Raw genomic sequence first — 16,388 nt, 5'->3', positions numbered from 1 at the left:
CATTGTGGGGATGTATTGTGTCTGTGTATCCTGAATTGTAGCAACTTACTAAAGTGTGCCTTTTTACAGCTCTTGTTCTCTCCCCCCTTATACGGACTGTCATTATAGGGACGTTGAATACTAATGGCCTACACCCGGTGATCTATACCCATAGGTACCCAGGGTAGGACCAAGTGGTAATTCCAGGCAGATCCAGTTACTTCACAGGTACCCCTGCTGCTTTGGGAATCGTTAGAAGCCCTAGGCTGCTCCTTCCCGCTTGTTTTATGTTCAGGATTGTTCCCATCCTGAGGTGTTTCATTTCCAGGAGCGCACGGGATTAAAGACCCTCCTCCTGTGACATTGCCAGAAGTATGCGGAGACGATAAATACCTCCCCTTCTGAGCCGTTTGCCTAAGGTAAGGCGCCTCAAACCTTAGAGCCATACTTAGGTTCCTCTTAGACATCGTAGTGATCGTGCTACAAGCCAAATTTCTTCAGGCTATGGTGCAGGAAAGGGAATACAAGATAAAGCCACCCTTCTATTTGCGGGCTTTACATTACACAATGGTGGGATTACGGAGTAAAGACACCCCCATTCTTTCTTTGATGTCTACCGAGCTTAGGACATAGTCAGTCAGTAATGTTTGCTTTCTGCTGTATTAGGTTACCTGGTTATACCAAGAGAAGGAAACTGGAACCTCAAAGAAACTGTTATATGTTTGTCTTTGTATGTCATTATATGTAATTCATGCAGCACTTTGTATTTATTAGGTACCCAGAGCTGATTCCTCCACCCTCTTAGCATACGCCGAGGACGGCTTCACTTAAAGTAAGCGGGTATGTAACATCCTGAAGTATGTCACTAAAACTACTGTCACCCGGCTAAATAATGTTAAATGTATATTTATTATCATCCTGTGTAATCTTGCTTTACATTCTCCATTATGTGCATTTTCTATGCCTGTTTAATGTTATTGCTGTAATTTTTACATGTACACAAGCAGGTGGCAGCAGCATGTAGCAGATCTTAGTTAGTGTCTCTAGCCTGGAATAGTCCTTTCCAGGTTAGCTCCCCCCTTTCTGAGGAGGAGTGGAATCTTCCCACATCCTACCTCATGGGAAGGAAGGAAAGTTTTAGTCAGTGTGTACCAGCCCCCTGCTGGGGAAGGCTGTGTTAGTAGGAGCTCCCAAAAACAGGGATCCCAAGACAGGATCGAGCCTCGGCTGAGGTAAAGATCACCCTTCCCAGCTTGAGCCATCAGCCTCAGCTGGTTGACAAGAAAAGCAGCCATCTCCAGCCTCCAGGAAGAAGCATCCCCTGTGAGCCAAGCTGTGAGTACATATCCAAAGTCCAGGAGAAGCCAAATTCCTCCTCAGCTAGTCAGGCCCATTACAAGCAGAAAACAGCAGAGCAGAAGACTAATGCCTGCTAGACTCTTTAGGCATATGATCAGAAGAAGAATAGATATAAATTCTTGCCACATCTTGCCAATACCTGCTGGGACCCAAGACTACTGCTGTAACTTGTATGGATTTAAAGCTGCCATTCAGTAAAGACAAGTTGGATTATATCTCCTGTCTGGATCTCAATCATTCCACCATAACTCCTATTGACTACACTCAATTTATTGCAAGTGAGCCAGGGTCCAGGCGTCCAGCCGTACCAAGGTAGGAGACACGGTTGACACTATACCTACTGCTATACAGAGACATTATCCCCCTCTGGCATTCCTCACCTGGTACGTGAGTTATAACATTTTAAAGGGCCCTGCTACAGTACCTGCGCAAGCTGCAATTGGCGTCACAAACTATTACACACATATACTGACCCACTGCATAGCTGACCCACTGTACCGGTGTCGTGCTCACTGCAGATGCAAAATAAAAAATTACCAGTCTCTCCTTCATACCCCCTTCCTTCATTTTGCTTCCATTTCTGGCCTAAAAAACTGCATCAAAAACTGCTTTAATATTCACTGTGTAATATTCACAAATGTTTATACAGGGAAGTTTAAAAAATAATAATTTCCAGATGATACTGAGTCTTGATTAAAGCCCAATATTATGTTTTCTGCATGGAATTTTTGCTAGCAATTTTCTCCATAAGTTTCTCTAAAGAACAAAATATCAGGAAAAACATCTATACAAAATGAGAACACAAAACATTAAAAATGCTTAAAGCATTTTTTTTACATATATTTTAAAACACAGACATAAAGGTGTATGTGTGTGAAGAGGACCTTACATGGTGATTAAGTTTTCATACAACTGGCATACATCAATATTACAAGCTACCATAAGAAATATTGTAATATTTCTTACCAGTGAGAAATGTCTAGTTATTCTGTTGTCAGAGGTTTGCCTCCCCCACTTACTAAATGCTCACTGAAGGATCAGTTTACACATGTCAATACAAGTCAATGGACAGGGGAAGGAGGGATGAGTAAGCAAGTGCTGACTGAGAAAGTAGAGACACACACAGACAAAGAGATATGTGCAAATAAACAGAAAGTTTCTATCTCAGCCAATATGCTATATACATGTCCTTACAGGTCAGTACCTGCCTGTAAAGCCTCTATATGAAGGTACACTTTAAGGCAGAGCTAACGGTCGAGGCCAAGCATATACAAACCCAGTAATACATATTTCTGGGTGTCACATTTTAATTATGAATTTTGACACTTACCTAGAGTCGCACTATCCAAGCCAGACAAAAGATCATCACATATCTATGAAAATAAATGATTTGAATATCAATTTTCAATAAATGTCCACCAGTGCTCCATTTATATGTAAATAAAAACTCCTGATGTATATATCTGATGTACCGGTTTGCCAAACTTGTGCAAAATAATGTCCTGTTTCGAGGAACAAACCTCTTCCCTCTGGTAAATGAGGTCATGACATTTGATATATGTGTCATATGGTACCTGAGGCAGAGGTTTATACCACAAAATGTACTGTTACCATTGAGATCATAAAATGTTCTAATACTTTGATCATTTGGATTGTTTTTATCAATCTCTTTGTGATTCAGTTACACCAAGCTTGCATTTTACATGCATACTATAAATACTTCTGATGGAAACCTGGATGTTACCAAGACCCTTCATCATAGCAGCTTCACCCCTACAGAATACACAATACTACAGTCATACCCTGATTGTTGTTTCCTTCACACAACCAAAACACAACTGTTTATTTTTAAAAAGTACTCTTGTTTTTTTTGTTTTTGTTTTTTAACGGGACTGTATGCAACTGTGTAGGTATAAAGCTGTATACTGAAACAACAATATCGACTTGTTCCGCTCACCAGGCTTTGTGTAACTGATTAACAGCAATCCTCAGATGAGTTAGGAGTGGTGAGTGGTCAAATCCAGTTCAGTAATGGATGAAAGTCAACATAAAATAATCATATTCCATTCTTAAAAAGAGTAAGACAACCAAAAAGTGACAAAAAATGTAGCAGCCAACGTGTTTCAGGTGGCTAAATTTACATTATTAGTCGTAGCTTACTGCATACAAAGTAAAACACAGAATTTAAAAGAAAAAGACCTGCCCCTGGCATCAAGCTCAGGGTGGGGTCATGTCACTCTAAGGCTACTCCATACTCGCGTTTTGGGCGGATCTGTCATGGATCTGAAAAAACGGATCTGTTACAATAATACAACCGCATGCATTCATCATAAATGAATCCATTTGTATTATCTGTAACATAGCCAAGACGGATCCGTCATAAACTCCATTGAAAGTCAATGGGAGAAGGATGCGTTTACTTTTGTTCCAGATTGTGTCAGAGAAAACGTTTCCGTCCCCATTGACTTACACTGTGTGCCAGAACGGATCCATTTGGCTCAGTTTTGTTAAGAGGACAGCAAAACGCTGCAGGCAAAACTGATCTGTTTTGGACCGCTTGTGAGAGCCCTGAATGGATCTCACAAACGGAAAGCCAAAACACCAGTGTGAAAGTAGCCTAAAAGAAAACACTATGGAAAGTGTATTGCATCGATGTCTCAAAGACCTGGATAACATAACATATTAATAAAAATAGGAGACATCTGTGGGCAAATTCAAGCCCTTTGGAATATCCACAAGGCCTCTCCAGCAAACATTTTTTATTGCCAATTCCCACCCATTTAAGGCTTACATACCTTGTCACATCCACAAACTATAAGGTGGGTGAGATCTCCACCTATGTCTCCGCAGCTGGTATCATCACTGTGGGCGCTCCATGGTCTCACAGTGACTGAGCTAGCGGGATAGCGCATTTGCAGTTAGTATAGTGAAGTCAATGCCCTTACTATATACTGTGATGAGCTGGCCAAGCCATGTCACAGACATTTAGCAGTGCACAGGGGAGGTACTGGGCTCTCAGGTAGCAGCCTTACACACCTAAGGCCTCTTTCACACGGGCGTCAGTATTTTTGCCCGGATAAGAGGCGGGTGCTTTGCGGGAAAATGCGATTTTTTCAGCGCGAGTGCAAAACATTGTAATGCGTTTTGCACTCGCGTGAGAAAAATCGCGCATGTTTGGTACCCAAACCCGAACTTCTTCACAGAAGTTCGGGCTTGGGATTGATGTTCTGAAGATTGTATTATTTTCCCTTATAACATGGTTATAAGGGAAAATAATAGCATTCTGAATACAGAATGCAGAGTATAATAGTACTGGAGGGGTTAAAAAAAATAAAAAAGTTAACTCACCTTATCCTCTTGATCGCATAGCTCCCGGTCCCTTCTTTACTAGCTGTGGGCTAAATGACCTGTGGTGACTTCAGATCACATGCTCCAATCACATGGTCCATCACCATGGTGATGGAGCATGTGATCTGACATCACCACAGGTCCTTTAGCCCACAGCTAAAGAAGAGACCGACCGGGAACTACGCGATCAAGAGGATAAGGTGAGTTAACTTTTTTATTTTTTTTAACCCCTCCAGTACTATTATACTCTGCATTCTGTATTCAGAAGGCTATTATTTTCCCTTATAACCATGTTATAAGGGAAAATAATACAGTAATTAGACTGTCACCTAAAACCCATGCGTGAAAATCGCACCGCATCCGCACTTGCTTGCGGATGCTTGCGATTTTCATTCAACCCCATTCATTTCTATGGGGCCTGCGTTACGTGAAAAACGCAGAATATAGAACATGCTGCGATTTTCATGCAACGCATAAGTGATGCGTGAAAATCACCGCTCATGTGAACAGCCCCATAGAAATAAATGGGTCAGGATTCAGTGCGGGTGTAATGCGTTCAACTCACGCATCGCACCCGCGCGGAATACTCGCCCGTGTGAAAGGGGCCTAAAGAGCAGAAGCTTAGTGATGACCGCACAAGATGCCCCCATGAGCGGGTGCAATGAGAGGTCTAGAAATAGCAAGACAAATCAAACAGCAGGCAGTGGATTTAGATGCTGCCATACCCTTCCTAGGACCATCATGGACAATAAAAAGAGAGTCTGACCTCCTAAAGGTGAACATAACCGAAAGACAGGTGCAGACTGCTCGCACCACATCTAGAGTGTGGAGAGCCTGTCCCTTGGATTTAGTTGGAGATTAATAAAATGAGGGCAAATCAATACCCTTTATAACATGATAGGGGAACACCAGCTTCTGTAGAAAGGAACACACGAGATGGAGGATGACCATATCATGATGGAGCACCAAGAAGGGGGATTTACAAGACAAAGCCACCAGTTCCAAAACTCTACGGACAGAGGTGACTGCAACTAGGAAAGCAACCTTGCCATGTAGAAATATAATTTCTACCAAAAACTATTATTTTGAACACAACTGTAGATCTGAGAGGAAACTAGTTTCCTGGCTTTGATCATGGTCTGAATAAGGGGATCTGAGAATGGCAGGTTCAACAGCCATGGCATAAAACACTGCAAAGGTAAATTTTGGTGATGAAAAGGACATTGGGAGAGAAGATCCTGCTGCAGAGGAATGATTCACTAGAAGGGTAATTAGGGATGCATACCAGACCCAATAAGGCAATCTGTAGAAATCAGGACGATAGGAAGACCCTTGGCCCGAATCTTGCAGAAAAGAAAAGCAGTGAACTTGACAGTTGATGTGGGATGCTATAAGGCCTGGTAGATCCCAACAATTGCAAATTGCCTGAAAGACTTGCAGATAAAGCACCCATTCTCCTAGGTCTGTGTATTCTCTGGGAAATCCGTGAGCCAGCTGTCCATGCTGGGAATGTGAACACCTGATACATGACTCTCCATCCATTTGAAAATCAGGGAGGTCCCCGCCATAGCTGCCTGACTCCACGTTCTTCCCTGAAGGTTGAGGTACTCCACTGCTGTAGAATTGTCTGTCTGCATGCAGAGCGGGTGGCCGGCCAGCTAGTTGACCCATTGTAGGCATAACCTTATGGCTCTCAGTTCTAATGCGTTGATGGGAAGGGATTACTTTTTTAGAGAACATGTCCCCCTCCCCATTTGTGGAGGCTGGCGTCTGTTGCAACAATTATCCGGGGATTAAGGATTGGCTAATAGTCAGCATTGGGGAGGATAGTCACTAATTAAGGGAAAACGGACAGACACTATAAGGCGGATCTGATTGTCTAGTGATGTTGGAAACTTGTTCCATTTGGACAGGATTGCAAGCTGAAGAGGACAAGAATAAAATTGAGTGTACGGGACTGCTTCCATTGCGGCAACAATGAGCCCCAGAACTTGCATGCAAAAGTTAATCAGTAACAGGCATGGAGGAGAAATCTAGCGGACACTGCTGTAAGGCGAGTTACCTTATCCGGAGGCAGGATGACAAATCACATCCCTAAGAAGATAATCCTTTGGGAGGGAATTTGGCTGGATTTCTGGATGGTGGCCAGCCACCTGAGGTGATGAAGAGTCTCCAGGACTATCGTCATGCTGGCTAAGTTGAATGTCCTGGAGGGTGCTTTAACCAGAATGCCACCCAGGTATGGGATAGCGAGACCTTGATAAATGTCCTCGTGCCATCACCCAACTGGAGAGCCATGAATTGGAGGTGGATAGTGCCACTGCAAATCTAAAGTTATGCTGGTACAGGACACTGATTGGAACATGAAGACAGGCATCTTGGATGCCTATAGAAAACACAAATTCTCCAATCTTCATAGAAGCAAAAAACAAGCTCAGAGACTCCATGTAAAATGCTGACAAACCTGTTGAGGATCTTGTGATCCAGCACTGAACCCTCTTTCTTAGGAACCACAAAAAGGTTTGAATAAAACCCATTAAATATTTTTTGCTGGGACACGACATGATTACTCCCTGAGAAAGTAGGGCAGGCATGTCCAAACTGCGGCCCTCCAGCTGTTGCAAAACTACAACTCCCAGCATGCTCTAATAGCTGTAAGCTATCCAGGCATGCTGGGAGTTGTAGTTTTGGAACAGCTGGAGGGCCGCAGTTTAGACATGCCTGAAGTAGGGTATAGATGACTTGGAACAGTGACTAGGCCTTGTCTTGGTAAGCTGGGTGGATGTTCAGAAAAGACAAGAGGGAAATGTGGAGAAATCTATTTTGTGTCTCTCATACACAGGCATCTGAAATGTGGGTAAGCTAGATCTCTGAAAACAGATGTAACTAGTGTTGATCGAGCATGCTCGGCCGAATACCGCGTGTGCTTGAGCGCGATGCTCAAGTCTCCTCCCCGCACATTTGTTGGCTGCTACGCAGCCAATAAACGTGCAGGTAAATGCTGCCACTCACTGTAATGCTGTGGCCATGTTGGTTACTGGCATTACAGTGATTGGCTGGCCGGAAAGCATCATCGGGTAAAGCACCCAATGACACGTGCTTCGGCCAGTCTTAGTCAGGGAGAGCTGTGCTGTAGAAGCGACAGATAGTGTAGCGAATGGATCTTTATTTTTTTGTTAGGCAGGGTTGATGTTAGAGACCCAAAAGTCCTTTTAAGGACTATTGTTGTGTCCAACAGCAATATAAATTTTTAGCGCAACCTGCGCTAAATTGCGTGCTATTGTAGAGACCCAAAAGTCCATTCTAAATTTTTTGCTGCTGATGTCAGCACCACCAGCATGATCCGCCACATGGCATCAAAGCACCCTAATAGGTGGGCCGAACGCCTGGGTTCACAATCAGTGTCTGCAGGTCACACCACTGCCTCCTCTTCCCCTGTGTTACGTGGTGGCCAATCTCCTGTCCAAGACGCAGGCCCGCATGCCTTCCGCCCTGCACCTGGACTTTTGCAACAACCATTAGCTAGCACATCCACATCTGTGTCTCAGCGCAGCGTACAGATGTCTATACCCTAGACCTTTGAATGAAAGCGCAAATACCCAGCCACCCACCCACAGGCCATAGAACTAAATGAGCACCTTTCCAAATTGCTTGCCCTGGAAATGTTGCCATTTAGGCTTGTGGACACTGAGGCCTTCCGCCACCCGATGGAGGCGGCTGTCCCCAGCCGCCACTATTTTGCCTGTCGTGTCGTCTCCGCCTTACACCAGCATGTGTCCCGTAACATCACCCGTGCAATGACCAACGCAGTTATTGTAAAGGTCCACTTAACGACTGACACATGGACAAGTGCTTTTGACCAAGGACACTACATTTACCTGACGTCACACTGGGTGAACGTTGTGGAGGCCGGGAGCGAGTCGTAACCTGGGATGGCACAGGTGCTACCGATGCTAAGGATTGCGGGCCTAACTTCAATCAGGATTTCCACTACCTACATTAGTGGCTGCAACCCCCCTTCTCCTCCTCCTCCTCCTCCTCCACTTCCACCTCTGAACTGTCATCTTGCAGCACCAGTCAGCCATCAGTCAGTAGCTGGACGCAGTGTAGAACTGTAGTGGGGAAGCGGCAACAGGCTGTGCTAAAACTTATTTGCTTAGGTGACAAACAGCACACCGCCGCAGAGCTGTGGCAGGGTATAAGGGACCAGACTGAGCTGTGGCTCTCGTACTCAACCTACAACCAGGCATGGTTGTGTCTGATAATGGCCGTAACTTGGTGGCGGCTTTGGAGCTCGGCAAGCTCACACACATACCATACGTGTTAAACTTAGTAGTTCAGCGGTTTATCAAAACCTACCCCAATTTGCCTGAGCTACTGGTGAAGGTGCGCCACCTGTGTGTCCTTTTCTGAAAGTCATCTACAGCTGTCGTCGGTCTGGCAGCACTGCAGCAGCGCTTGCAATTGCCAGCTCACCGACTGTTGTGCCGACGTGAGCACGCGCTGGAACTCCATGTTCCACATGTTGGCCAGGCTTTGTGAGCAGCAGAGGGCAATAGTGGAATACCAGCTTGCAACATGTTTATCGCCTATCCAGTCAGCTGCCGCTCTTCACAAGCGAGGAGTGGGCACGGATGTCTGACCTCAGTGAGGTTTTACACAACTTTGAAGAATAAGCACAGATGGTGAGCGGCGATGGCGCTATTATCAGCTTAACCATCCAACTTATGTGTCTACTAAAACGCTCGCTGCTCACAATGAAGACGGACACTTTGCATGTAGAAGAGGTGGAAATGGGGGATAGCCAGACCACAGAAAAAAATGATAGAACATCATGCATGATGTACATGGCTACATATATATATATATATATATATATATATATATCATCACAGAAAATAATGCACTATAATAATAGATGCAAGCATAACATACGGACTAAGCCCTCACTCTCTTGTCAAAATCTGAGACACTTGGTCAATACATTTTGATCAAAACACATCTAAGCCCACCTACCAAGCGACAAGGTGGTCTCAGTTCAGGTGGGTTCTAGCTAAACCTGCCTATGTCGTTATGCATTTATGTTCACGAGTGCAGACCCCGCACATATAGTGTGTTGCTCCTAGTTACCTCCATGTGCAAAAGCAACCTGTGGGAGGAGGAGCACACACACCTATATGTACCACCATAATCAAGGTCGCCTATTAGATAGGTGGGGCAAACTAGGAGCAAAACGGGTGACCAGGTGTCTCAGATTTTATCAAGAGAGTGAGGGCTTAGTCCATATGTCATGCTTGCATCCATTATTATAGTGCATTCTTTTCTGTGATTGGATAGCCAGACCACCCTTATTTCGTCTTAGCGCAAATTGGATGAGGAGGAGCAGGAGACGGTTGTCTCCGCTACAAAGGGTAGTACCCATAGCAGGTTTATTCCATTGGCTCAGCGTGAATGGGCAGAAGAGGAGGAAGCGGATGAGGAGATTGAGAGTCATCCTCCTGATGAGGACAGTGAAATCTTGTCTGTTAGGACTCTGGCACACATGGCTGATTTTTTGTTATGCTGCCTTTCCCGTGACCCTCACGTTGTAAGCATTTTGGCCAACACCGATTACTGGTTGTTCACCCTTCGCTACAAAGAGAACTTCTCATCTCTCATTCCTGTGGTGGAGAGGACTAGCAAAATGGCGCAATACCAAAAGGCCCTTGTGGAAAAATTGCTCCCAAAATTTCCAGCTTACAACGCTGCCGGCAGAGTGTGTATTTCCTTGGGCAACCAAGGAACCAAGGAGGGGAGATGAGGGGAACACACAGCTGTTCCAACAGAGGCAGGGCAACACTCTGCAAGGCCTGCAACAGTTTCATGACACCCCGCCAGCACCCTCAACCTGATGCGCGGCCTACTGTCACAAGGAGGGAAAATTTTTGGAAGATGGTGAAGAAGTACGTAGCAGACTGGTCATCAATGATCCCTCTGTGCCTTACAACTACTGGGTGTCCAAGCTGGACACATGGCACGAACTGGCACTCTACGACTTGGAGGTGCTGGCCTGCCCTGCCGCCAGCGTTTTGTCAGAGTAATTATTTAGTGCTGCTGGGGGCGTAATGACTGATAAGCGCATCCGCCTGTCAACTGGAAATGCTGACCAGTTGACTCTTATAAAAATGAACAAGGCCTGGATTGCCACTGACTTCTCTACTCCACCAGAGGAAATCGGCTGAACATAAAGGCAATTTAAATGTGGCTTTTACACTGTATTCCCATGCACCCCTTCCACCACAAAAAAATGGTATATGGTTCAATCTTCATTTTCTCATCGTCCTCCTCCTCCATCATATCAATATTCTTATTAGGCTGCCCTCGCTCCTAATATTTTAGAGGGTCAGCTCAGCAGCAGGCCCTCAACCATAATTTTTTCGATGGTCAGCTCAGCAGCAGGCCCTTGCCCATAATTTTTTCTATGGTCAGATCAGCAGCAGGCACTCGCCCCTAATGTTTTAGAGAGTCAGCTCAGCAGCAGACCCTCAACCATAATTTTTTCGATGGTCGATGGTAAGTTCGATTCTGCCAGAGCAACACGATCCGGGTCATCATATATCTGCCCCAGGGCCACAAAAAATCTTTCCACGGATTGAAGGGAAGGATCCCCTGATGACAGCGAAAAAGCCCAAGTCTGAGCATTACCCCTGAGCAGGGAGATGACAATCCTCACCCTCTGTTCCTCATTACCAGAGGAGTGGGGACACAAACAAAAATGGAGTTTACATGCCTCTCTGAAGCGAACAAAATTCTCACTGCCCCCGGAGAACGTTTCCGGAAGTGAGACCTTTGGCTCGCAACAGACTCCATGAGCCGGAGCAGAGCCCAATGCTTGTAGCTGAGTCACAGATTGACGGAGATCCGCTACTTCCAAAGAAAGACCCTGCATGCGGTCAGCCAAGCCAGAAAGCAGATCCATGTCAACAAGGACGGTTTTGGTGGATTATAATGTCACGGCTGTTTAAGGGTAACAAGAGCATACACAGTAAAAGGAGCTACTGACTGGACCCAAACTAGGGAAGAGAAAGGGTGACCCCTGTCAGACCCTCAACACTCTCCCTATGCTGCTAAAGCACATGCCCGGATCCATGTGGTGGAACGAGGCATGCCCGCGTGCCTAAGACTGATGAGCCCTGTAACCCCTACACAAGTGGAAGGGGCACGGCCACCGATGCCCTGCTCAGAATATGGAGGGAACCGTGGCCACCTCAGATCCAGTCAGAAAATCACCAGGAACACAACAATGTCTGCACACTTAGCTGATGGAGCTGCAGCCGCAGAGAAGACGGATCCAAGGGCCGCTGGCAATATCCGGGGTGCTTGCAGCAACAGAACACAGGTCCAGAGAAGTAATAGCTTAACAAGTGAAGATACTCAAGGCAGAGCTACAACTGAAAAGAGAAATATAACCCACGCCCTGCAATAGGAGGAGGGGTGATTTAAAGGCAGGGAAATAAAACGCAGGAGGAACAGCTGGGAGTAAAGACCTCATCACAGGGGCGGAGAAACAGAACAGTGAGAACCCCTCCAAACTCTAAGTGACATCATCACAGGGGTGGAGACACAGAGCTGTGAGAACGTCTCAAAGCTCTGGTAGTGACACTTTATGAGTGTAGGAGTCCCACTACCTGAACAATTGTACCACAATGTGAATGAGGCCCTCCTTTATGTGATATACAGGTTGTATCGGAATGCCTTTTCCGTGTAATTTTTGGCAGCACTTACACTTTATATACAAGTAAATGTACAGGAAAGAATGTTTCCTAACAATTTTTCCTCTAAAATCGATTTTATCTTCGGTTTTGTGCATATTATTGTCAGTCTGTAAAAGTGGGTACTACTCGGACAACATCGTTCCCAGCAGCGATTTGGGAGTCCAAGATGCATCCAGACATCCTCCCCATGATGTTCCCGAACCATTTCAGTGGTGTTTCCATCAATATCTGACCTTTTCCTGTGAACCAGACACCCTCCCCTCTTCAGAGTAGGGGGTGCCTGGTTTAATGCTCGGGTTCTCCCACTGACTACAATTGTGATCGAGTGTTCGGTAGAGCACCCGAGTATCCCAGGGTGTTCGACTCGAGTATCCAAGCACTTTGGTGCTCGATCAACACTAGATGCAACCAGTTCCCATACAAGCAGGCTCAGATGAGGGCATGCAGACCTGGACTTGGTAGAAAATGCTATGAGGCCTCTATAAGGAGCATGGCTTATAGGACAGTTTCCTTCTTTGGTCCAGAGGATATTTAGAGTCCGAAGCTTGCCAGCTTAGAAAGCAGCGAAAGGAGCAAAAATAAGGCCTAGTCCTTTAGAGCCATTAGCACAGGCTGCCTAATTTTGCGGCAGGTGGGTACTTTTACCCCCAGTGGCATCCAAAATTATCTTGTCTGGTTCCTTATCAAACAGATGGCGAACCAGAAAAGGAAGGTCGTGACTGCTTTTTTGGGAAGCATTACCTGCAGTCCAACAAGAAAGCCACAGAAGTGTGCTATCAATTAAGCTGCATCCAGGGGCACTTCACAGATGTAGGAGCTTGCTTGGCAAATCTGAAGGGCATTATCTACCAGTTCTTCTTTTGGTTCTTCCATGAGGATACCTGTGCGGAGGTATGAGGCCCATTCTGCCATAGCTTTGCTGACCTGATAACTCTTTGGATCAGTACAATTATAGCAATACCAAATACATATAGTTTTTTCTACTTTTGTACGATAAATAAATAAAAAAGTTTTTGCGTTACTGCATCCAAATACCCAAAACTTTATTTTTCTTTCTACAGAGCTGTGTGAGGTATAATTTTCAAAGGTTTCATTTTGGGGTACATAATATTTTTGGCTGCTTTTAGTTGTATTTTTTGGGTGGTAAATATGCAAAAATAGTTATTCCAGCATTATTATTATTTTATTTTTTACTGCGTTCACTGTGCAGGATAAATTACTAGATGCCAAATATGTGAAGGGGATTTCATTTTTTCCTATCGAAAAGCATTTTTTTTTTAATATTCTAAAAAAACTGAGTTTTTTTTTTTTTTTTTTTTAAACAAAACCTCACCACTTATTAGTCCCACAGGGAGACTCTGGCTTGCAATTTTTTGATTACTTCCATCATACACTGTATTGTATATAGTACAGAGTACTATGCTGTCAGTAGAAACTGAAAGGCAAACTATCTACCTACCGGTAATCTTTCTAATACGCAATATACACAGGTCAGACCTGGGGTCCTTCATTGGAACCCTGGCTGCCGTTTACAGACCCTGCGATCCTAATCAGGATCAGCACTTATATACATCCTGGCCATTTAAACAGTTCCAATCAGCACAGTCATATGAGATCCAGGCTGAGATTATTCTAGGTTGCTGTAAAAGGGCTGTGGCCTAGAATAAGGCCCCTTAATGTCTGCGTGAAAAGTCATATGGGAGATCATTAAGCGGTTAAGAATGAAATAAACTTGAAAGCTTTTCTAGGAGCAATTTTTTTTATATAAAAATGCATACATCTGGGGCATATATTAAGCAGTCCTACCAAAGGTAACCTGTAAATGTAGTGTGAACCAGCCTGATTATTCCCAAGTGTGGTAATCCAGCATCAGATAATCGTACACTTTGGTAAAAACATATTGCAGAAAAACTGCAATATTTTTCCATGACAGTCCAATAAGTTGGAACATTTAACAATTCAGTACTTGTACTAATCAGTACTAATCAGTTCTCATTGTTGCAAGATTTAAAGGAATTGTACTTAGTGTGCAAAATGGCTCAGATTACCAATAAGGAAGAGACAGATATTACCTCAAACTGACATAGGCACCTTACCTCATCCTTAGTGGTGGATTCGCCAGACGTGGTGCAGGAACAGATATGCAGCCCCCTTTCTTTATGTAAATTCTTGTAAATTCTTGGATGAGCCTGGTTGGCATCTTCTGAGGAGAAGGTCTCTAAATCCAGTTCAGTGCATTCAACAGGTGCATGAAACCAGTGCTGCTTCTCTGATGCACAGGAATGAGTCTGTGTTGAGAGTGGTTCTACCACACCCTGGTTGGGATCCGGGGAAGGTCCACAACCAGAGAAGCAGTCACTGCAACCTGAATTTCGGATCAATGGTTGAGTCTCTGATACACTACGGGAATAGTGAGGCTTCACAGGAGGAGAGGGTATGGCACAGAGCTCCACAGATGGCGGCAGAGAACATAATACAGTGGAAACTGTGCAGGAATTTGAGGTAATGCTCTTTGAAATCACTTGTCCTTCCTCCAGCGGTCCTGGTATTGAGCAAATTCAAAATGAAAATGTTTTCACAATTTTGCCTTTCGTTATAGATCTTACACTACTGGTATATGGGCTTATTTCTCAGTCAATTAAAATGACTCTATATGCTGATCAGTCAGATGAAGTGTATACAAACACAAAGAGATTTTCCAGTTGATCTGCCTTTTCCCCCCAGATAAAAACCCTTTTATTGTCCATAGGATGTGTACAGTACATCAACACGGCCCAATTCACTGTAATTCACTGCATTCCATGTAAAAAATAAAAGGGCTTATGCAACGTAAAAGTATTATAGTACAATCAACAAGGTATATGAAATATATATATATATATATATATATATATATATATATATCTAAATGCAATAAAAATATTGTTAGGTTTTAATGCACATTATATTGTATTTTCTTCTCTGGTAGTGCCCCTTGCTGTTTCTACTGTGGCCGAAATTCTAGCCCAATAAATAATATTGACCAATCGTCTATGCAAAGTTCTCTCATACCCTGCAATAATCTCTCTTCAAAAACAGAACAAAAAGAAGAACACAAATATGCGTCAATTTAAAGGGTTTCTTTCATGAGACATAACGTTATGTAGCTGACTGACATTAGTGATGTGCTTTATAACTCCTTGCCTGCCGCCGATCTCTTAAAATAAAGACTATCAAAATATGCTAATGAGCCTCTAGGTGCTATTAGGGCTTTGCTTCAGCACCTAGAGGCTCGGTCTACGCACCCTTTGGCACAGGTCCAGTTCATTGACTTTCGTGTTCTCCTCAGTGTCCCGTAAATCCCACACCTGCGCCGTCCAGTTTAGTATTAGCCAAAGGCGTAGTGAGTGAAGGACGCGCTCCTGCTGCTGGCTTACTTCCTTCGGCGCAGGCGCAATGAGGAAGACAGCAGCAGGAGCGTGTCCTTCACGCACTGCGCCGAATACTGAACAGGAGGGCGCAGGCACGGGATTTACAGGACGATGAGGAGAACTCGAAAGTCAATCAACTGGACCAGGGTGTGCCAAGTGCCAAAGGGTGAGCAGACTGAGCCTCTATGTGATGAAGCAACGATCCAGCAGCACCTAGAGGCTCATTAGCATATTTTAAAAGTCAGGCATGGCATGGAGTTATAAAGCATACAGTTATGTACTGCTGACATTAGAACATCGCAAATGTCAGTCAGCTACATAACATTATTTCTCATGGCAGAAACCCTTTAAGGTATTGTTATACTTTGCACCAAGTGGAGTTGTCATGCCCTTTATTTACACTGACCAAAAATATAAACACTTTCGGTTTTGATCCCATTTTGCATGAGTTGAACTCAAAGATCTGAAACATTTTCTACATACACAAAAGACCCATTACTCAAATATTGTTCACAAATCTGTCTCAATCTGTGTTAGT

General features: G+C 44.3%; 1 protein-coding gene across 4 annotated transcripts in view; it reads right to left on the bottom strand.

The window, feature by feature from the left end:
* The window catches only part of LOC122946794 (tumor necrosis factor receptor superfamily member 19-like), a 239,890-nt gene that overhangs the window by 50,665 nt on the left and 172,837 nt on the right, over positions 1-16,388 (bottom strand). For 3 of the 4 annotated variants that reach the window (XM_044306618.1, XM_044306617.1, XM_044306619.1), the window contains 2 exons: positions 14,537-14,982; positions 2,669-2,711 (listed from right to left, as the gene is read on the bottom strand). In XM_044306618.1, coding sequence (XP_044162553.1) covers positions 2,669-2,711; positions 14,537-14,982 — 489 coding nt within the window. Of the gene's footprint in view, positions 1-1,808; positions 1,851-2,668; positions 2,712-14,531; positions 14,983-16,388 lie in introns of those variants that run through there. The other variant, XM_044306620.1, reaches the window with a different exon arrangement.

The sequence above is a fragment of the Bufo gargarizans genome, chromosome 9 (assembly GCF_014858855.1).
Source record: "Bufo gargarizans isolate SCDJY-AF-19 chromosome 9, ASM1485885v1, whole genome shotgun sequence".
Taxonomy (NCBI): domain Eukaryota; kingdom Metazoa; phylum Chordata; class Amphibia; order Anura; family Bufonidae; genus Bufo; species Bufo gargarizans.
This window is presented reverse-complemented; position numbering and strand designations above follow the sequence as displayed.